At 40.9% G+C, this 13591-nt stretch overlaps 1 protein-coding gene across 7 annotated transcripts in view; it reads right to left on the bottom strand.

Moving 5' to 3' along the window:
- Nucleotides 1-1936: 1936 nt before the first annotated feature.
- The window catches only part of Atxn3 (ataxin 3), a 39606-nt gene continuing 27951 nt past the window's right edge, over nucleotides 1937-13591 (bottom strand). For 3 of the 7 annotated variants that reach the window (XM_055592906.1, XM_055592908.1, XM_055592910.1), the window contains exons 10-11: nucleotides 11788-11885; nucleotides 1937-6418 (exon numbers count right to left, since the gene is read on the bottom strand). In XM_055592906.1, the coding sequence (XP_055448881.1) occupies nucleotides 6321-6418; nucleotides 11788-11885 (196 nt within the window). In that variant the 3' untranslated portion in view covers nucleotides 1937-6320. Of the gene's footprint in view, nucleotides 6419-9022; nucleotides 9500-11787; nucleotides 11886-13591 lie in introns of those variants that run through there. The other 4 variants (XR_008718464.1, XM_055592907.1, XM_055592909.1 and 1 more) reach the window with 4 other exon arrangements.

The following is a 13591-nucleotide window of genomic DNA, read 5'->3' as shown; positions in this document are numbered from 1 at the left end:
TGCTTGCTTTACAGATATGAGGACCTGAGTTCCATCACCAGACCCAACATACAAAATATAAGTCATGGTAGCACATGTATGTGCCACAATGTATGTGTCCAAGAAAGGTCACTGGGGCTTGTTGTCCAGCGAGGCTAGTCTAACTGGCGAGCTCTAGGTCAACGAGATCCCCTCAGGCTTTCCTGTGGATGATATCTGAATTCTGGCCTCCACACAAACACACATAAATACATTAAAAAAAATTGTCAGAGGCCAGGCATGGTGGTGCACGCCTTTAATCCTAGCACTCAGGAGGCAGGTGGATCTCCATGAGCCCTGGGCCAGCCTGGTCTACACAGTAAGCTCAAAGCCAGCCTGAGTAACATGGTGAGACGTCTTAAAAAATAAAATTGTCAGAAATTAGTTATGATTGACATTGGGTTATGAGTGAGTACAAGCTGTTCATTGTATTAGTCTTGGTTCTACACAGGCTTGAATTTTTTTCTAGTAAAATTTAAAGCATGCCTTTGATAACATTTGAGTTTAAAATGCTGTTCTAGTTTTTCTGTTGCTGTGACAAATACTATGCCAAAAGCAAGTTGGACAAGGAAAAAGAGTTTATTTCATCTTACAACTCCCAGGTCACAAATCTATCACTGGGAAAAGTCTGGGCAGGAAGTCAAGGCAGGAACTGAAGCAGACATCATGGAGGAGTACTGCTCACTACCTCGTCTCAGGCTCACAGCTGGCTATTTATCTTCTATAGTACAGACCCACCTGCCTAGGGATGGTCTGGACCCTCAGGAACTGAGCCCAAACTGAACACTCCTAAATTACCTCGTCAGGCATTTTGTCAGTGGCAAAAAAGGCAACTAATAGATTGTATATACCCTGCTCATTGTATACATATATATGCCCTGCTATTGAGTCAGGCAGCATACTAAATATGTCCACTACAGTACAGGCCTGGAGACAACTCATATTCTGAATGAACAGTATGACTCATGGTTAAGAACCTAGAACAATGCATGGCCCATGGTAAGCACACAAATTGTTTACTGGATACTACATGACTTTCTCTATGGTGGCCCAAGAGACAAAGGGTGGCTAAGGTCCTTGGCACATGGTATGTAAGTAAGTAAGTAAGTAAGTAAGTAAATAAGTAAATAAGTAAGTAAATAAATAGAGGGCCTCAAAACAAAACAAACAGAAAAGCTAGCCAAAAAACAGCCAGGAATGGTAGCACACGCCTGTAATCCCAGAACTCTGGGAGACAGGGATGGTGGATTGCTGCAAGTTTGAGGCCAATCTGGTCTACAAAGTGAGTTCAAGACAGCCAAGGATACACAGAGAAACCCTGTCTCAGGGGGAGGGAGGTTGAAGCTAGAAAAGAATAGTAGTGCATGCCTGCAAACCCAGCACTCATGGTTCTAAAGCAGGCGATCCTGAATGTTCCAAGTCCATTAAGACTATACAATGTCTCAAAAGAACCCAAAAGAAGTTATTAATGTATTTTGTCCCTTGTAGTTAAGAAAAATTTAACAAATATTTAAAACCAGATTTCAAGGAAAAATGTGGAATTCTATTCTTAGAAAAGACCTGAGGAAAGGGTAGAGGTATAAAGGCCACTGAGTTCAATCTAATGAAACTTGTAGAAGGCTTGTGTGGCTGCAATGAGGTGATAATGTATTCTGACAGAAATCTGTGAGGGCTCCCTGGCCTGTTTGATGCATCACTGCAGCTGTGTAAAAACAAGCAACTCAAAAAAACAAAAACACCAAACAAAAAAACAAGCAACTCCACAGACAGTGCTTCTCCAAGGTCCTGGTAGAGGGGCTCTGAATGTGGTCTGAAACTACCTACCTTTGGGAAAAGCTTCCAAGAGACAGAGACGAAGCTGTACCCCCCACCAGACTTTGAATAGCAAGGTTAGGAACTGACAATAAAAACAGAAAGGTTAATAGAAAATCACTCTCTTTATTTAATAATCTCTGATATTTAAAATACAACTCATTAACATCCACACCTACAGAACCCTCAGTTCAACAGTGCTTTGGAAGCCCAGCTTTCGAAGGAGTAGACAGACGGAAGACCTGTGGAGTGGCAGCCGACAGTGAGGCACAGGAGGAAGGGCTGCAGAGTTGAGTCCTGAGGGACTGCACTGCCACAGTGCATCATAGTGACCAGAAGACAATGCCTTTTATTTCACGGCTTTTGCACTTGAGTTTCAAATATTTTGTTTATACAGAACAGCCATTTTTTAAAAAGTTATTCCTATTAGTCCAGTGTTGTAGAAATTAGATAATAACATTTCAAATGTCTGTCTTCCTCTAAAAAAACACAAATCATTAAAAAAAAAAAACTCCAGGGAATATACCACCTTTCAACTATGCAAGAGACGAGTGAGTGTTACCTAAAGAACTGCATTTTCCACACACTTTTCACTAGTGCTTCATCTAGGACTGCACTCTTATAACGTGTACTTAAAATGTGTACCTACATAAATTTAGGGAGTATATTTTTTGCACTAATTCTTAAAATGACAGACCATTTTAGAAAAAAATCCTCAAATTAATAAAAAAATATCCTTTTCATTTAAAGACTACAACAAAACTTTATTATGTATAAAACTCTGAAAAAATACAAAACCAATTTGCTCCTTTAACTAAATATAAACAAATTAGGAATGAAGGGAAAGTTTTTATTCTGAACATGAAAAACAGAAAAATGATCTATACTACTGATTAGCTAATGCAATCTGGCTTTCCTTAATTGAGGTCCCATATCAGAGCTCTACACTCGTTAGGGCAAAAATACAGCAAACAGTTCCCTTGAAAGTATTCCCCTAAGGCCCATCTAAACGTAGCTGACACTGTGAGCCTCTGTTCTCCCACTGCAGCATTAACGACTGAACCCAAGGCCTGGGCCACAAGGCAACTGCTCTCCCCGAGAACATCCCCACCGCCTCACAGGAAATTGCAATCAGAGGTCTCAGCAGCAAGTGAAACTCTCATAATTCAAAACTTCAACCTTTCCCAACCTAAGACTTTCAGACAGCACATTCTGCTTCTGCACTGCCCGATTCGGATGTGTGCAGGGCACAGGGGCCAGTTCTAAGAATTCAGTAACTCTTGGCACTGGCATCATTTAAAAATAGGATTAAACATGCAGGTATCTCAAAATATGTGGCTTAGACTTTCACTCAAATAAAATGTATTTCATCCAACTTGATATTAAATAAAACAATGCAGACTACTCATTTTGAGCATTCGTCCTCATTAACTTTGGCTTCATCAAGAAAAATCAAGTTTTCAGGGGGAGAAAAAGCACCATCTTAGATAGTCTGTGAACTAAAAATTATTTGGCCAAGGTCAAAGTTTAAGAGTTTACCCGCACTAACTGTATTAAACTATATCAGTGTTGCATACTACTGTCTTTGAGGACATAAATTTATGGTTTACACTACTCTAAATTTTTAAAATATAAGCTCATGACATCTCAAAATATGAAAGTCGTCTTTGAAAGTTTCTTTTTCTTTTTTAAAGACAGGGTCTCACTGTGAAGCTTTAGCAAGTTTGGAACTCACCATGTAAACCAGGCTGGCCTTGAACTCAGAGATCTGCCTGCCTCTGCCTCCCAGGCACTGGATTAAAGGTGCACAGCAGCACACCTGGCCCTCTGAAGTGCTGCTTGTAACACTAGCATCACAACTGTACATATTTTATCTGGTAGTTCCAGTTACACATTAGAAAAATGATACCAGTAGTTTAAATATTAAACAGTAAGATGTTCCCAATTGGTTAAAAACAGAATGTCAGTCAAGTCCATAGCACACAGTGACAGGGGGTTTCCTTGCCCTGTCTGTCCTGCAGTGCTGTACAGTAAACGTCAGCTCCTGGCGTACGAACCAGAGCTTCACAGGACTCTTACACTTTTGGATACTGTGTTTATAATAAGCATTGGCATCTTTCATACTGGCTACTTATTAATAATGAAATCTAAACATTTAGGTAAGCCTAGGTCAATCCAAAGGAGAAGGCAGTTCAATGGTGATTTTGGATTTGCCTTGCCAATCCAAACTAAAAAAAAATTTTTTAAAGAAATTTAAGAAAAAAGCACTCAAAAGATATTCAGTGAATGCTCAGCTTCTCTTTAAAAAAGTCTCTAAGAAAATATCAACATGCTGTATTTCATAAGAGATTTAGGGTGTATTATATGAAAGTTGTATAAACGCTAAAATTAAAACTGAAATGCATATTCGCTTTATCATTTTTCTATCAGGCAGCTCATCCATCTAACCGCATGGAAAGTTTGATGTGATTTTTCAGAGGGGAAAAGGAAAGAGCCCATGTCCAGACAATGTGACTGGCACCCTAGGGCAGTTACATGCCACTCAACTGTGAATGGTTAAGACAAGTCCTAACTCTAACACCCCTAGAGCTGCCCAATTCTCTTGAACCTTTGCACTGACTAAAAAAAAACTTCACAGATTTTAAAACAGGACTGCCTAATTTTTCATAAAGCAAATTCCAAAAAAGTTAATTGGCACACAATGACTAAAACAAAACAAAAAAACGACAGAACACCTGTTTTGGGTCTGGGAATATAGCTCAGAGGTAAGAGTGCTTGCCTAAGCACACAAGGCCCTGAGATCCATCCCTAGCATAGCCAAAAGAAACAAAACAATCCACCCTAGCCAACAAAAAGCTGTTTCATAATCATAAAGAAAAATATCTGTATCTTTTTCAGTTAGACAGCAAAAGTCCTCCATCAAAAACCTTTCCCTGATAAAACGTGTGCAGAACACACACCAGTAGAGCAGTAAACCATGCTTCACCCTCCCAAGCTGTTGGCTAAAATTTCTTCTTGGACTTGACCTATGTACAAGTCAACATTCAAAAGGGCTTCAAAAGGGGATAGGAAGGGAGAGAAGGAGAGTAGATATGAGGCTATGATACCCATTACAAAGATACATAGTTCATCTCCACCAAAATCATAACAAAGTATTAACCCACAAAACTCTCTGTGCATCCCAATTAAAGAATGTTTATCAAAACTATGGACTTTTCTTATTTATAGACAGACCCTGTAAGCACTGTTAGTTCTGTCTTTTGTTTGTTTTGTTTGTTTTTGGCTTTTTTGAGACAGGGTTTCTCTGTGTAGCCTTGGCTGTCCTGGACTCACTTTGTAAACCAGGCTGGCCTCAAACTCACAGAGATCTGCCTGCCTCTGCCTCCCCATGTGCTGGGATTACAGGCATGCACCACTATGCCTGGCTACTTTTGTAATTCTTAAGCAATTTAAACATGATTGCAAGAGTCAACCCACAGTATATTTAAATATATTTTCATTTACTTTCACATTCCAGACCACCATCCTGCATCCTGGCAGGCTATATTCTACTTAAAAAAATAAAAAAACAGTAAAGCAGGCATCTATTTTCCAGGACTTAATTGTTAATAGAACAAACACAGAACTCCTGTCACAGAAGAAAACCTAAGAGAAACCCACCACCGACACAGAGGGGCAGGTCTCTCCTGTGGTGCAGTCAGGTGTGTGTTAAGCTGTAACATGCTTGTGTCCTGGGCCTCTCCTTTCCTCAGCTGGGGACAAAAAGAGAACAAGGTGCAGAGAGGATTACAGAAGTCAACCAGAACACAACGGAAAGCCTTCACAGAACAACCAGAAAGCACATGCTCACACAGACCCAGTTCATGTATACTCAAATACTCAAGTAGAGCTGACATCAGAGTAGAGCAATGCACCAAAGACATAATGATTCCACTAAAGAAGGCTTAGCAAACAACAGATTTACCATGTTAAGAGTTGCGGGAGAATAACCAAAACCAAGGAAAATAACATCCAAGTGCCCCACATACATATAAGAAGACAGATTTATCTTTCTGAACAAGACAAACAAAAGACATTTCCATAAAAGGTTAGTCTAATTAATAAGAAATAAAAGCTCAGGTAAGCCAAGCCACCTCCAACGAAGAGAGAAAATGAAAACAAAACAAGATCAAGTTCTGTGGCAAGAGCTAATTAGTTGGTCCGCAAAGAGCCAAGAAAAATTCCGTAGTTTCAGTTAGATATTGCACACTTAAAAAATAAGGGACAGTTAGAAAACTACCTTAAGTTTCTTTAATTGCTGACTGCCTCTTCGGCTAGTATGTGAATCATGTTTTAGTCCTATGACACGTCTCTGGCTTTCTGATCATTCGCTCATAAATCACTGAGGTGTCTTTATCTCTTCTGGCGAACATACTGCCAAAAGGGACCTTACACTGTAATCACACAGACAATGTCAGGAAGTATGAGTAGCAAAATGATTTTTAAAGGTGCTATTTTTTTCTTTCCACTTTCAAACTATCCTTAGCAGTTTCTAAAGCCATGGTCACAGCGGCCCGAAGCATGTCTTCTTCACTCAGAGAATCACCTGCTGGGAAAGACGACAAAGTTATCAGAAAAAAAAATCCTGGAAGGTTCTCAATCATCACAAGGCTGACCTCTGAACTAGAGGCATAGCTAAATTGGTAGGGCACTTGTCTAGCGTGCACAAGGCCCTAGGTTCAATACCTAGCATGGCATAAAAGGAGGCATGGAAACATAGTCCTGTAATCCTAGCACTCAAGAGATGGAGGCAGGGGAATCAGAAGTTCACGGCTGTTCTTGACTATGTAACATTTGAAGTTACCCTGAGCCACATGAAACCTGTCCAAAATGAAAAAAAAAAGCAAATTCTTAGATAATATATTTCTACTTGAACACTAGTTAATTCTTTAAAAAGACTTTGTTAGCTGTGTATAAATCTGCGGGCACGGTGTGCCATGAGTGTGCAGAGGTCAGAGGGCACATAGGCAGAGGTAGTGCCCTCCTTATCATGAGGGTTCTGATTATTGGAATCAGGTTGTCAAATTTGGCACCTTTATCCACTGAGCCACCTTCCTGGCCCTAGCTTTCTTTTTATGACTTTATAATTCACATGGTGTTTGTGTGGCACTTTAAGATCCACAAATGGACAGAGAACATGTTAAGACATCCACCTTCTCTACTGCTGCCCCCATCCAGTTCCTCTGCGGTCAGCCCAAAGCCCAGGAAGATGTGTTCACTGTTCTGTCCTTCTAACAAGTCATGATAATGGTCTCACATGATAAATATGACCTTCTGAATCTAGATTTTTCATTTATCATAATGCATTTGACATTTACTGTGTTTACTAACAATTAGAAAACCTTTCTATTTGTAAACAGTTAAATTCAGAGAAAGCTGCAAAGACAGGGCTCCTGTGGGCCTCTCAGCTCAATTTCACCCAACACTACTTCTTCTATAACTAAATCTCAAACAGACTGTAGCACAATGTGGTTCTATATGGCTTTACATGGCTTTAAAGTAACTTTTTGTGTTTGTTTGTTTGTTGAAGACAGGGTCTTGACAGGCAGTAGTGGTGCACACCTTTAGTCCCAGCACTTGGGAGGCAGAGGCAGGAGGATCCTTGTGAGTTTGAGGTCAGCCTGGTCTAGAGAACAAGCTCCAGGACAGCCAAAGCTGTTACACAGAGAAACCCTGTCTCAAAAATGAAACAAAAAACAGACAAAAACAGTCTCACTGTGTACCTGCCCAGGTGGCTTCACACCCACAGTCCTCTTACCTTAGCCCAAGTGTTGAGATTTCAGGCATGCCCAGCCTAATGTGGCATTTCATCACAGATGTAAACTACATCACCATCACCACCACCACGACTAGAGGGCCGGTGAGCATGAGTAAGTTGTGGGGAAGCGATGATGTCCTGCCTGAATGTGTATTATTTACATGAACACAGCCATGCCTAGGACCCTAATGTTTCAGACACATGGGGATAGCAAGTCCTTCCCTGGGAAAGGCTCAGAGGGATGTTCCTCTGGTCCAAGAGAAATATCAAAGCCTTCTCCTAGGCCAAGCTGGGGTGCTAGCCATTAGCTGAAAGCACGTGAACAGAAACTACCAATGCAGCTTCCTCTGGAGGACTGCAAGCGGAGACTGTTCCTGGCAGACACCTGCTAACATTAGTTTCCTGCACTACTCCACCCCCCCCACCCCCCCGTGTGCTCAGGCCTCCTCCTCTTCTATGTTACATTTGGGAGTTTTAGAATGCTATACAAATAGCTCCTTGGCTTGAAACCTTTCCAGACTGTCTTGGACCTGGTATACTGACCCTGATGTCCACCTCAGATGCTACATGCATTAACAATTGGCTGCTGTTTAATCCTGTTTAATCCTCTACGGAATGAACTACTACAATTCCCTTCACAACTCATTTACCTAATGTATACTTGTCTCCAGATTTCGATTAAGACCACTAAAATACCTATGAACATCTGTTTGTATACTTTTGTGTTGACATACATTTTTATATCTTTGGCATAAGTACCCACAGTGTAATTGTTGGGTCATATGGTCAGTATATATTCAGCTTGTTTGCTTTCTCAAGACAGGCTCTCACTATGTAGCCTTGGGCTGTCCTAGAACTCACTATATAGAGTAGGCTGGCCTTGAACCCCTGGAAATCCACCTGCTTCTGCCTCCGGGGTGCCAGGAATACACACAGGACTTTAAGAAACAGCTGAATTGCTTTCTGAAGTGGCTGAATGGAGAAGTGCAACAGAGAAAGTTTGGCTCACTTTCTGTCCTTTAACCTCCCTCTTCATAGCCACCCAAAATGCAACCAAAACCAGATGAGTGCTACAATTTTTGTTTCAACCATCAAATACAATTCAGAAAATTCAAAAGGAGGGAATTATAGTTATCATCTTTCATTCTTCCTGTTCTTGTCAAACAGCACTTCATTTCTTTTCTGTTTTGAGAACTTTCTTTAATTTTTAATTTAAAATATTCTTTTCTATAGAATATACTCTGATCAATTTCCCTTCCCTCATCTCCTCTGAGATCCTCCCCTTTCTTACCCACCCAACTTCGTTCTCTTTAGAAAAGTAGTAGCTTAAAAAAAATACAAACCAGAACAGAACAAAGGAAATAGAGAAAAAAAAAGCATAGAAGTATACTTGCAGAGACACACATGCACACACAAAACCCATAAAACACAAAATCAGAAACTGTAACAGATAAGCAAAAGACCAGTAAGGTTAAAACAAAAATGAAGTATTACAAAACAGAAAAAGTATTATGAGACAAAAAATCTTAACAAAACAGAACAAAACTGAGTTTGTTTTGAGTTGGCCACCTACTTCTGGGCATTGGGCCCACCCTTGAACGTGATTAATATACCCTGGGAGACTCCACTGGGGAACACTAATTTTCCTTTGAGAGCAGCTGTCAACTGGAGACAGCTTCTGAGTTACCGAAGGGAAGTCATGTCCCCGTTAGTGCTAAGACCTCCTGAGGCTGGGAGCTGAGCATGCTGCCTCCACCTTTTAGCTCACACATGCATCACGCTGTATCTGGAAGGCATTGTTTCCCTGCTGTCTTCCATCCCCACCGGCTCTGATCATCTTCCTACCGCTTCTTCCTCAAAGTTCCTGGCGGCCTGAGGGCAGGGTTTGATAGAGACATCCATTTAGGACTGGGTAGCCCAAGGCCTCACACTGCGCACTGCCCAGTTGTGGGACTCTGTGTTTGTTCCCATCCACTACCGGTGTAAGCTTCTCTGGGCATGGCTGAGTGAAACACTGATCTGCTTTCCAGGCCTGCATGGACACCCCTTTTCTCTAGCTTTTAAGACTAGGACTGCTAGAGACTTTTTAAAAACATTTTTTTCAATCCTAATGAGTATGGAATTACTGCATATGTAATCCTGGGTTTAAGTTTTTCCTTCAGCATTGGAAACACGTGATCCACTCCTTCAGCAATAAGAAAGCTCTCATTTCAAACTGTTGTTGGAAAGGTTATTTCTTGCTGATTTGGGGTTGTGCTTTAAGTGTTCTGAAGTCAATGAATCTTCTTGGTAGGTATTTTTGTGTGTTTATACTAAATTGAAGTTCATTCAGCTTCTTCAGTCTGTAGGTTTCTCGTGTTTTGCCAGAATGAGATGATGAAAAGATCAACCTTTCCCACCACCTCTTCCCTGTCTCTTTAGGAGACTCCTGTGAGTTAGAGGTGGGGTTGCAGAGTCACAGCCTCCTGCGCTGTTTATTGTTCATAGTCAGTTTTCTGTGCTGAGGAGGAAAAGAAGGAATTTCCACACTGAGTCCATTCACTGAGGTTTCACATCTAAGTTATTTTTCTGCTCTAGAATTTGTATGTGAAATCCAGCTGTGGCAGCAGATGACTATAATCTTAGCACAAGGGCAGAAGCAGGACAATGGTGAATTTTAAGCCAGTCTGGGCTAGATAGTGAGACTCTGCCTGAAAAAAAATTAATGATTAAAATTGTCCATGTGGTTCCTTCTTTCTCAGTTCTTGGCCTGACAGTGGTTTTCAAATGGGTAGTTGAGTACTGTCAAATTGCAACTCATAATGATGTCTTTGTTTTTGTGAGCCTCTTCTGACAGAGGTATCTGTGTGGGGTATGTATACATTGACTGCAGTGGCCAAGTCCAGCAGAGGTGTCAAAGCCATCTACAGCTGGAGTGAGAGGATTTTTATATAATATGCTCTCTAGTGCAAGGCACATCTTGTATCAACAATTCCTTGATAAGTTTATTGACTGTTTTCATACTGTACCATTCTGAGAGCTCTGCACAGATTCTCTGTGAAGTTCTCAGACAGGGTTTCTTCTCCACTCAACTTTTACAAATACCTGGCTCACATTTAAGACCTATTAAATCAAGGTGTGGTGAGTAACCTGGACTTTTAGATATTACCTAGACTACACAACAGTATGTTTTCCTTTACTAGGTCATGAGATGTATTCATTTTCCATATACTAATATTCATTACCTCTGAATCATCACGTTTTTTGAAGAATGTGCCAACTGTGAAGTTCAAGTACTATATATGTGATTTTTAAAACCAACCAGGCCATGGTGGTGCTTGCCTGTCATATTACTACTAAAAAGGCCCAAACAGGAGGATCATGAATTAGAAGGCAGTGTGGGCTACAAAGTGAGTTCCAAGCTAGACTTAGCTACATAATGAAACTGTCTCAAAACAAAACTATATTAAATAAATAAAACCCTAATATTCACCGAGTGCTCCGATTTGTCTGCTTCATAGTTCAGAGGACTTTAGTAAACTACAAATCGTTTAAGAGTTTTAATACAATTTTTAAGATTTATTTATTTATTATGTATAGTGTTCTGCCTGCATGTACACCTGCAGACCAGAAGAGGGCACCAGATATTATAGATGGTTGTGAGCCACTATGAGGTTGCTGGGAATTGAACTCAGGACCTTTGGAAAAGCAGCCAATGCTCTTAACCTCTGAGCCATCTCTCCAGCTCCCGAGTTTTAATACAATTAAAGAAGAAAGAAAAAGAGGATGAAGGAATGGTTCAGTGGTATGAGGTCTGGCTGCTCTTCTAGAGGTCCTAAGTTTGATTCCCAGCAACATTTATAATAGGATCTGATATCCTCTTTTGGGATGCAGACAGAACAGAACAAAACAAAACAAAAAATGCTGGGCAGTGGTAATGCACACTGGATTTTGACCCAGTACTTAGCAAGTAGAGGTAGGTTTATCTCTATGAGTTCGAGGCACCCTAGTCTACAGAGTGAATTCTAGGACAACCAAGGCTACACAGAGAAACACTATCTCAGAAACACAAAAACAAAAACAAAAAAAAAAAAAAAAAAGGAAGAAAAATATAAAGTAAAACTGTCATGGACCTTGGGTGTCAAGTAAGGCAGTCATGGTGAATGACCAGAGAGCCTTACCTCGGTTGTTCCCAAGTCCTCCTGAGCTTGTGGTTGGTCTTTCACATGAGTATGAAAGCTGCCCAGTTCGGTCTACCTCCTGTTGCTGCTGCTGTTGCCTGAAACATTGACAAGGGAACATACATTAAAACTCCCCACGTCAAGCAGCTACCTAGCCTTCTCACTATTTCATTTTACTTCTCAGCACAAACACATTGCCACCTTGATGCTTCTGTTTCATAAGCTAACAAGAGCATAACCCTATGCTGCTTACCTGTGTCCCCAGTAGCTGAAACTGCCTGTCACACAGCAGCTTCATCACATACTTGAAGAATTAAAGAAATGAAAACTATATTCAATGACATTGTATGTCGGAAGTATGCCATCTGCATTTTACAGAGGTTACAGTTCAGAGACTGCCATTAATCTCATTAATCTTTGAACTTTGAAGCAGTCTTAAAACTGAAAGACTATGGTGACAATGGTGACCTTTGAAGTTGGACAGACTGTATTTCGCATTAAGGCATGGTTACAGCCTACTGGGGACCAGGGAGTAGAATGTGGTGGCTTACATATGAACAATCCCACAGGCTCATACAGGTGTGGCCTTACTGGAGGAAGTGTACCACTGGAGGTGGGGTTTGAGGTTTCAAACCCCATAGCAGGCCCAGCCTCTCACTCTCTGCCTGTGGACTCCAATGTAGAGCTCTGAGCTTCTTCACCACCACACCTGCTTGCTGTGGTGGCTGGTGCCTGCAGTACAAGCCGCTCAGGAGGCCAAGGGAAAAGGTCATCTGAGCCCAGGAATTCAATACCAGCCTGAGTAACATATCAATCCCTATTTCAAAAACAAAACACGCAAGGAGTATATCCTAGTATTTAGAAAATAGAGCTGAAATACTAAGCTACAATGAGCAAGAACACAAGTTATGCCCCGATGCTTCTGATATGTCAGCAATCTGGGCAAAGGGTCCAGGAAGGGTGAAGGAGTTCTCCGCACTAGTTCTGCTTTTAAGTAATAAACACACAAAGAGAGCTAAAGAAAGAAGAAAACCCATAAATGATTGAGAAGCCACACAGAATGGCCAGGCGCAGTGGTACACACCTCTAATTCCAGCAGGCAGATCTCTGTGAGTTCGAGCCCAGACTGGTCTATAAAGCAAGACCAGGACAGCCAAGGCCACACAGAGAAACCCTGTCTCAAAAAAACAAAAGCCAAAGGAAAAAAAAAAAAAAAAAAAAAAAAAAAAAAGCCCCCAAAAGAAGCCATAATTTAAAAACCACATGATTTTAGAAGGACCAGAACTTTAAAAATCAGTTTTAGATTAGCATGTTTTTTTCTGACTTTCCTTTGAATTTTGAGACAGGGTCTCTAGTCCAAGTTGGTAGCCCAGAATGCCACTGAACTTCAGATCTGCTAGTCTCTACCTCCCATACACACCATACAAATACCACACCCTGCTTATCTACCTAAGTCTTTGGTTTTAAATGTGAGCAATAAAGACAACTGAGATAGTGGGAACTCCATCTTCTCCCTGTTGGTCTTTGAGACAAATTATTGATCTTCTGGAGTTATGTGCGTTTACACAATGGGCAATCTGGGATCCTGGCACATCATGGAGGCTCCTCCAATCAAGAAGGACTGCAACCTCAGAGGGATAACCTTTCATTTACTTTTAATTTTTCATTTAACTGACAAAATTATTGTACATATTCATGGGGCTATTATAACCTTAAATTTTGCAAAATCAGAAGAAAATCAGCTGCTAATCTTGAAACCACTGTGAATCCTGATGCTACTGCTATGGAACAAGTCCCTCAGTGC

Source organism: Psammomys obesus, unplaced genomic scaffold, assembly GCF_907164565.1.
Source record: "Psammomys obesus unplaced genomic scaffold, mPsaObe1.curated_primary_1811, whole genome shotgun sequence".
NCBI classification, from domain to species: domain Eukaryota; kingdom Metazoa; phylum Chordata; class Mammalia; order Rodentia; family Muridae; genus Psammomys; species Psammomys obesus.
The sequence above is the reverse complement of the archived record's forward strand: the minus strand, read 5'-3'. Positions and strand labels throughout refer to the sequence as shown.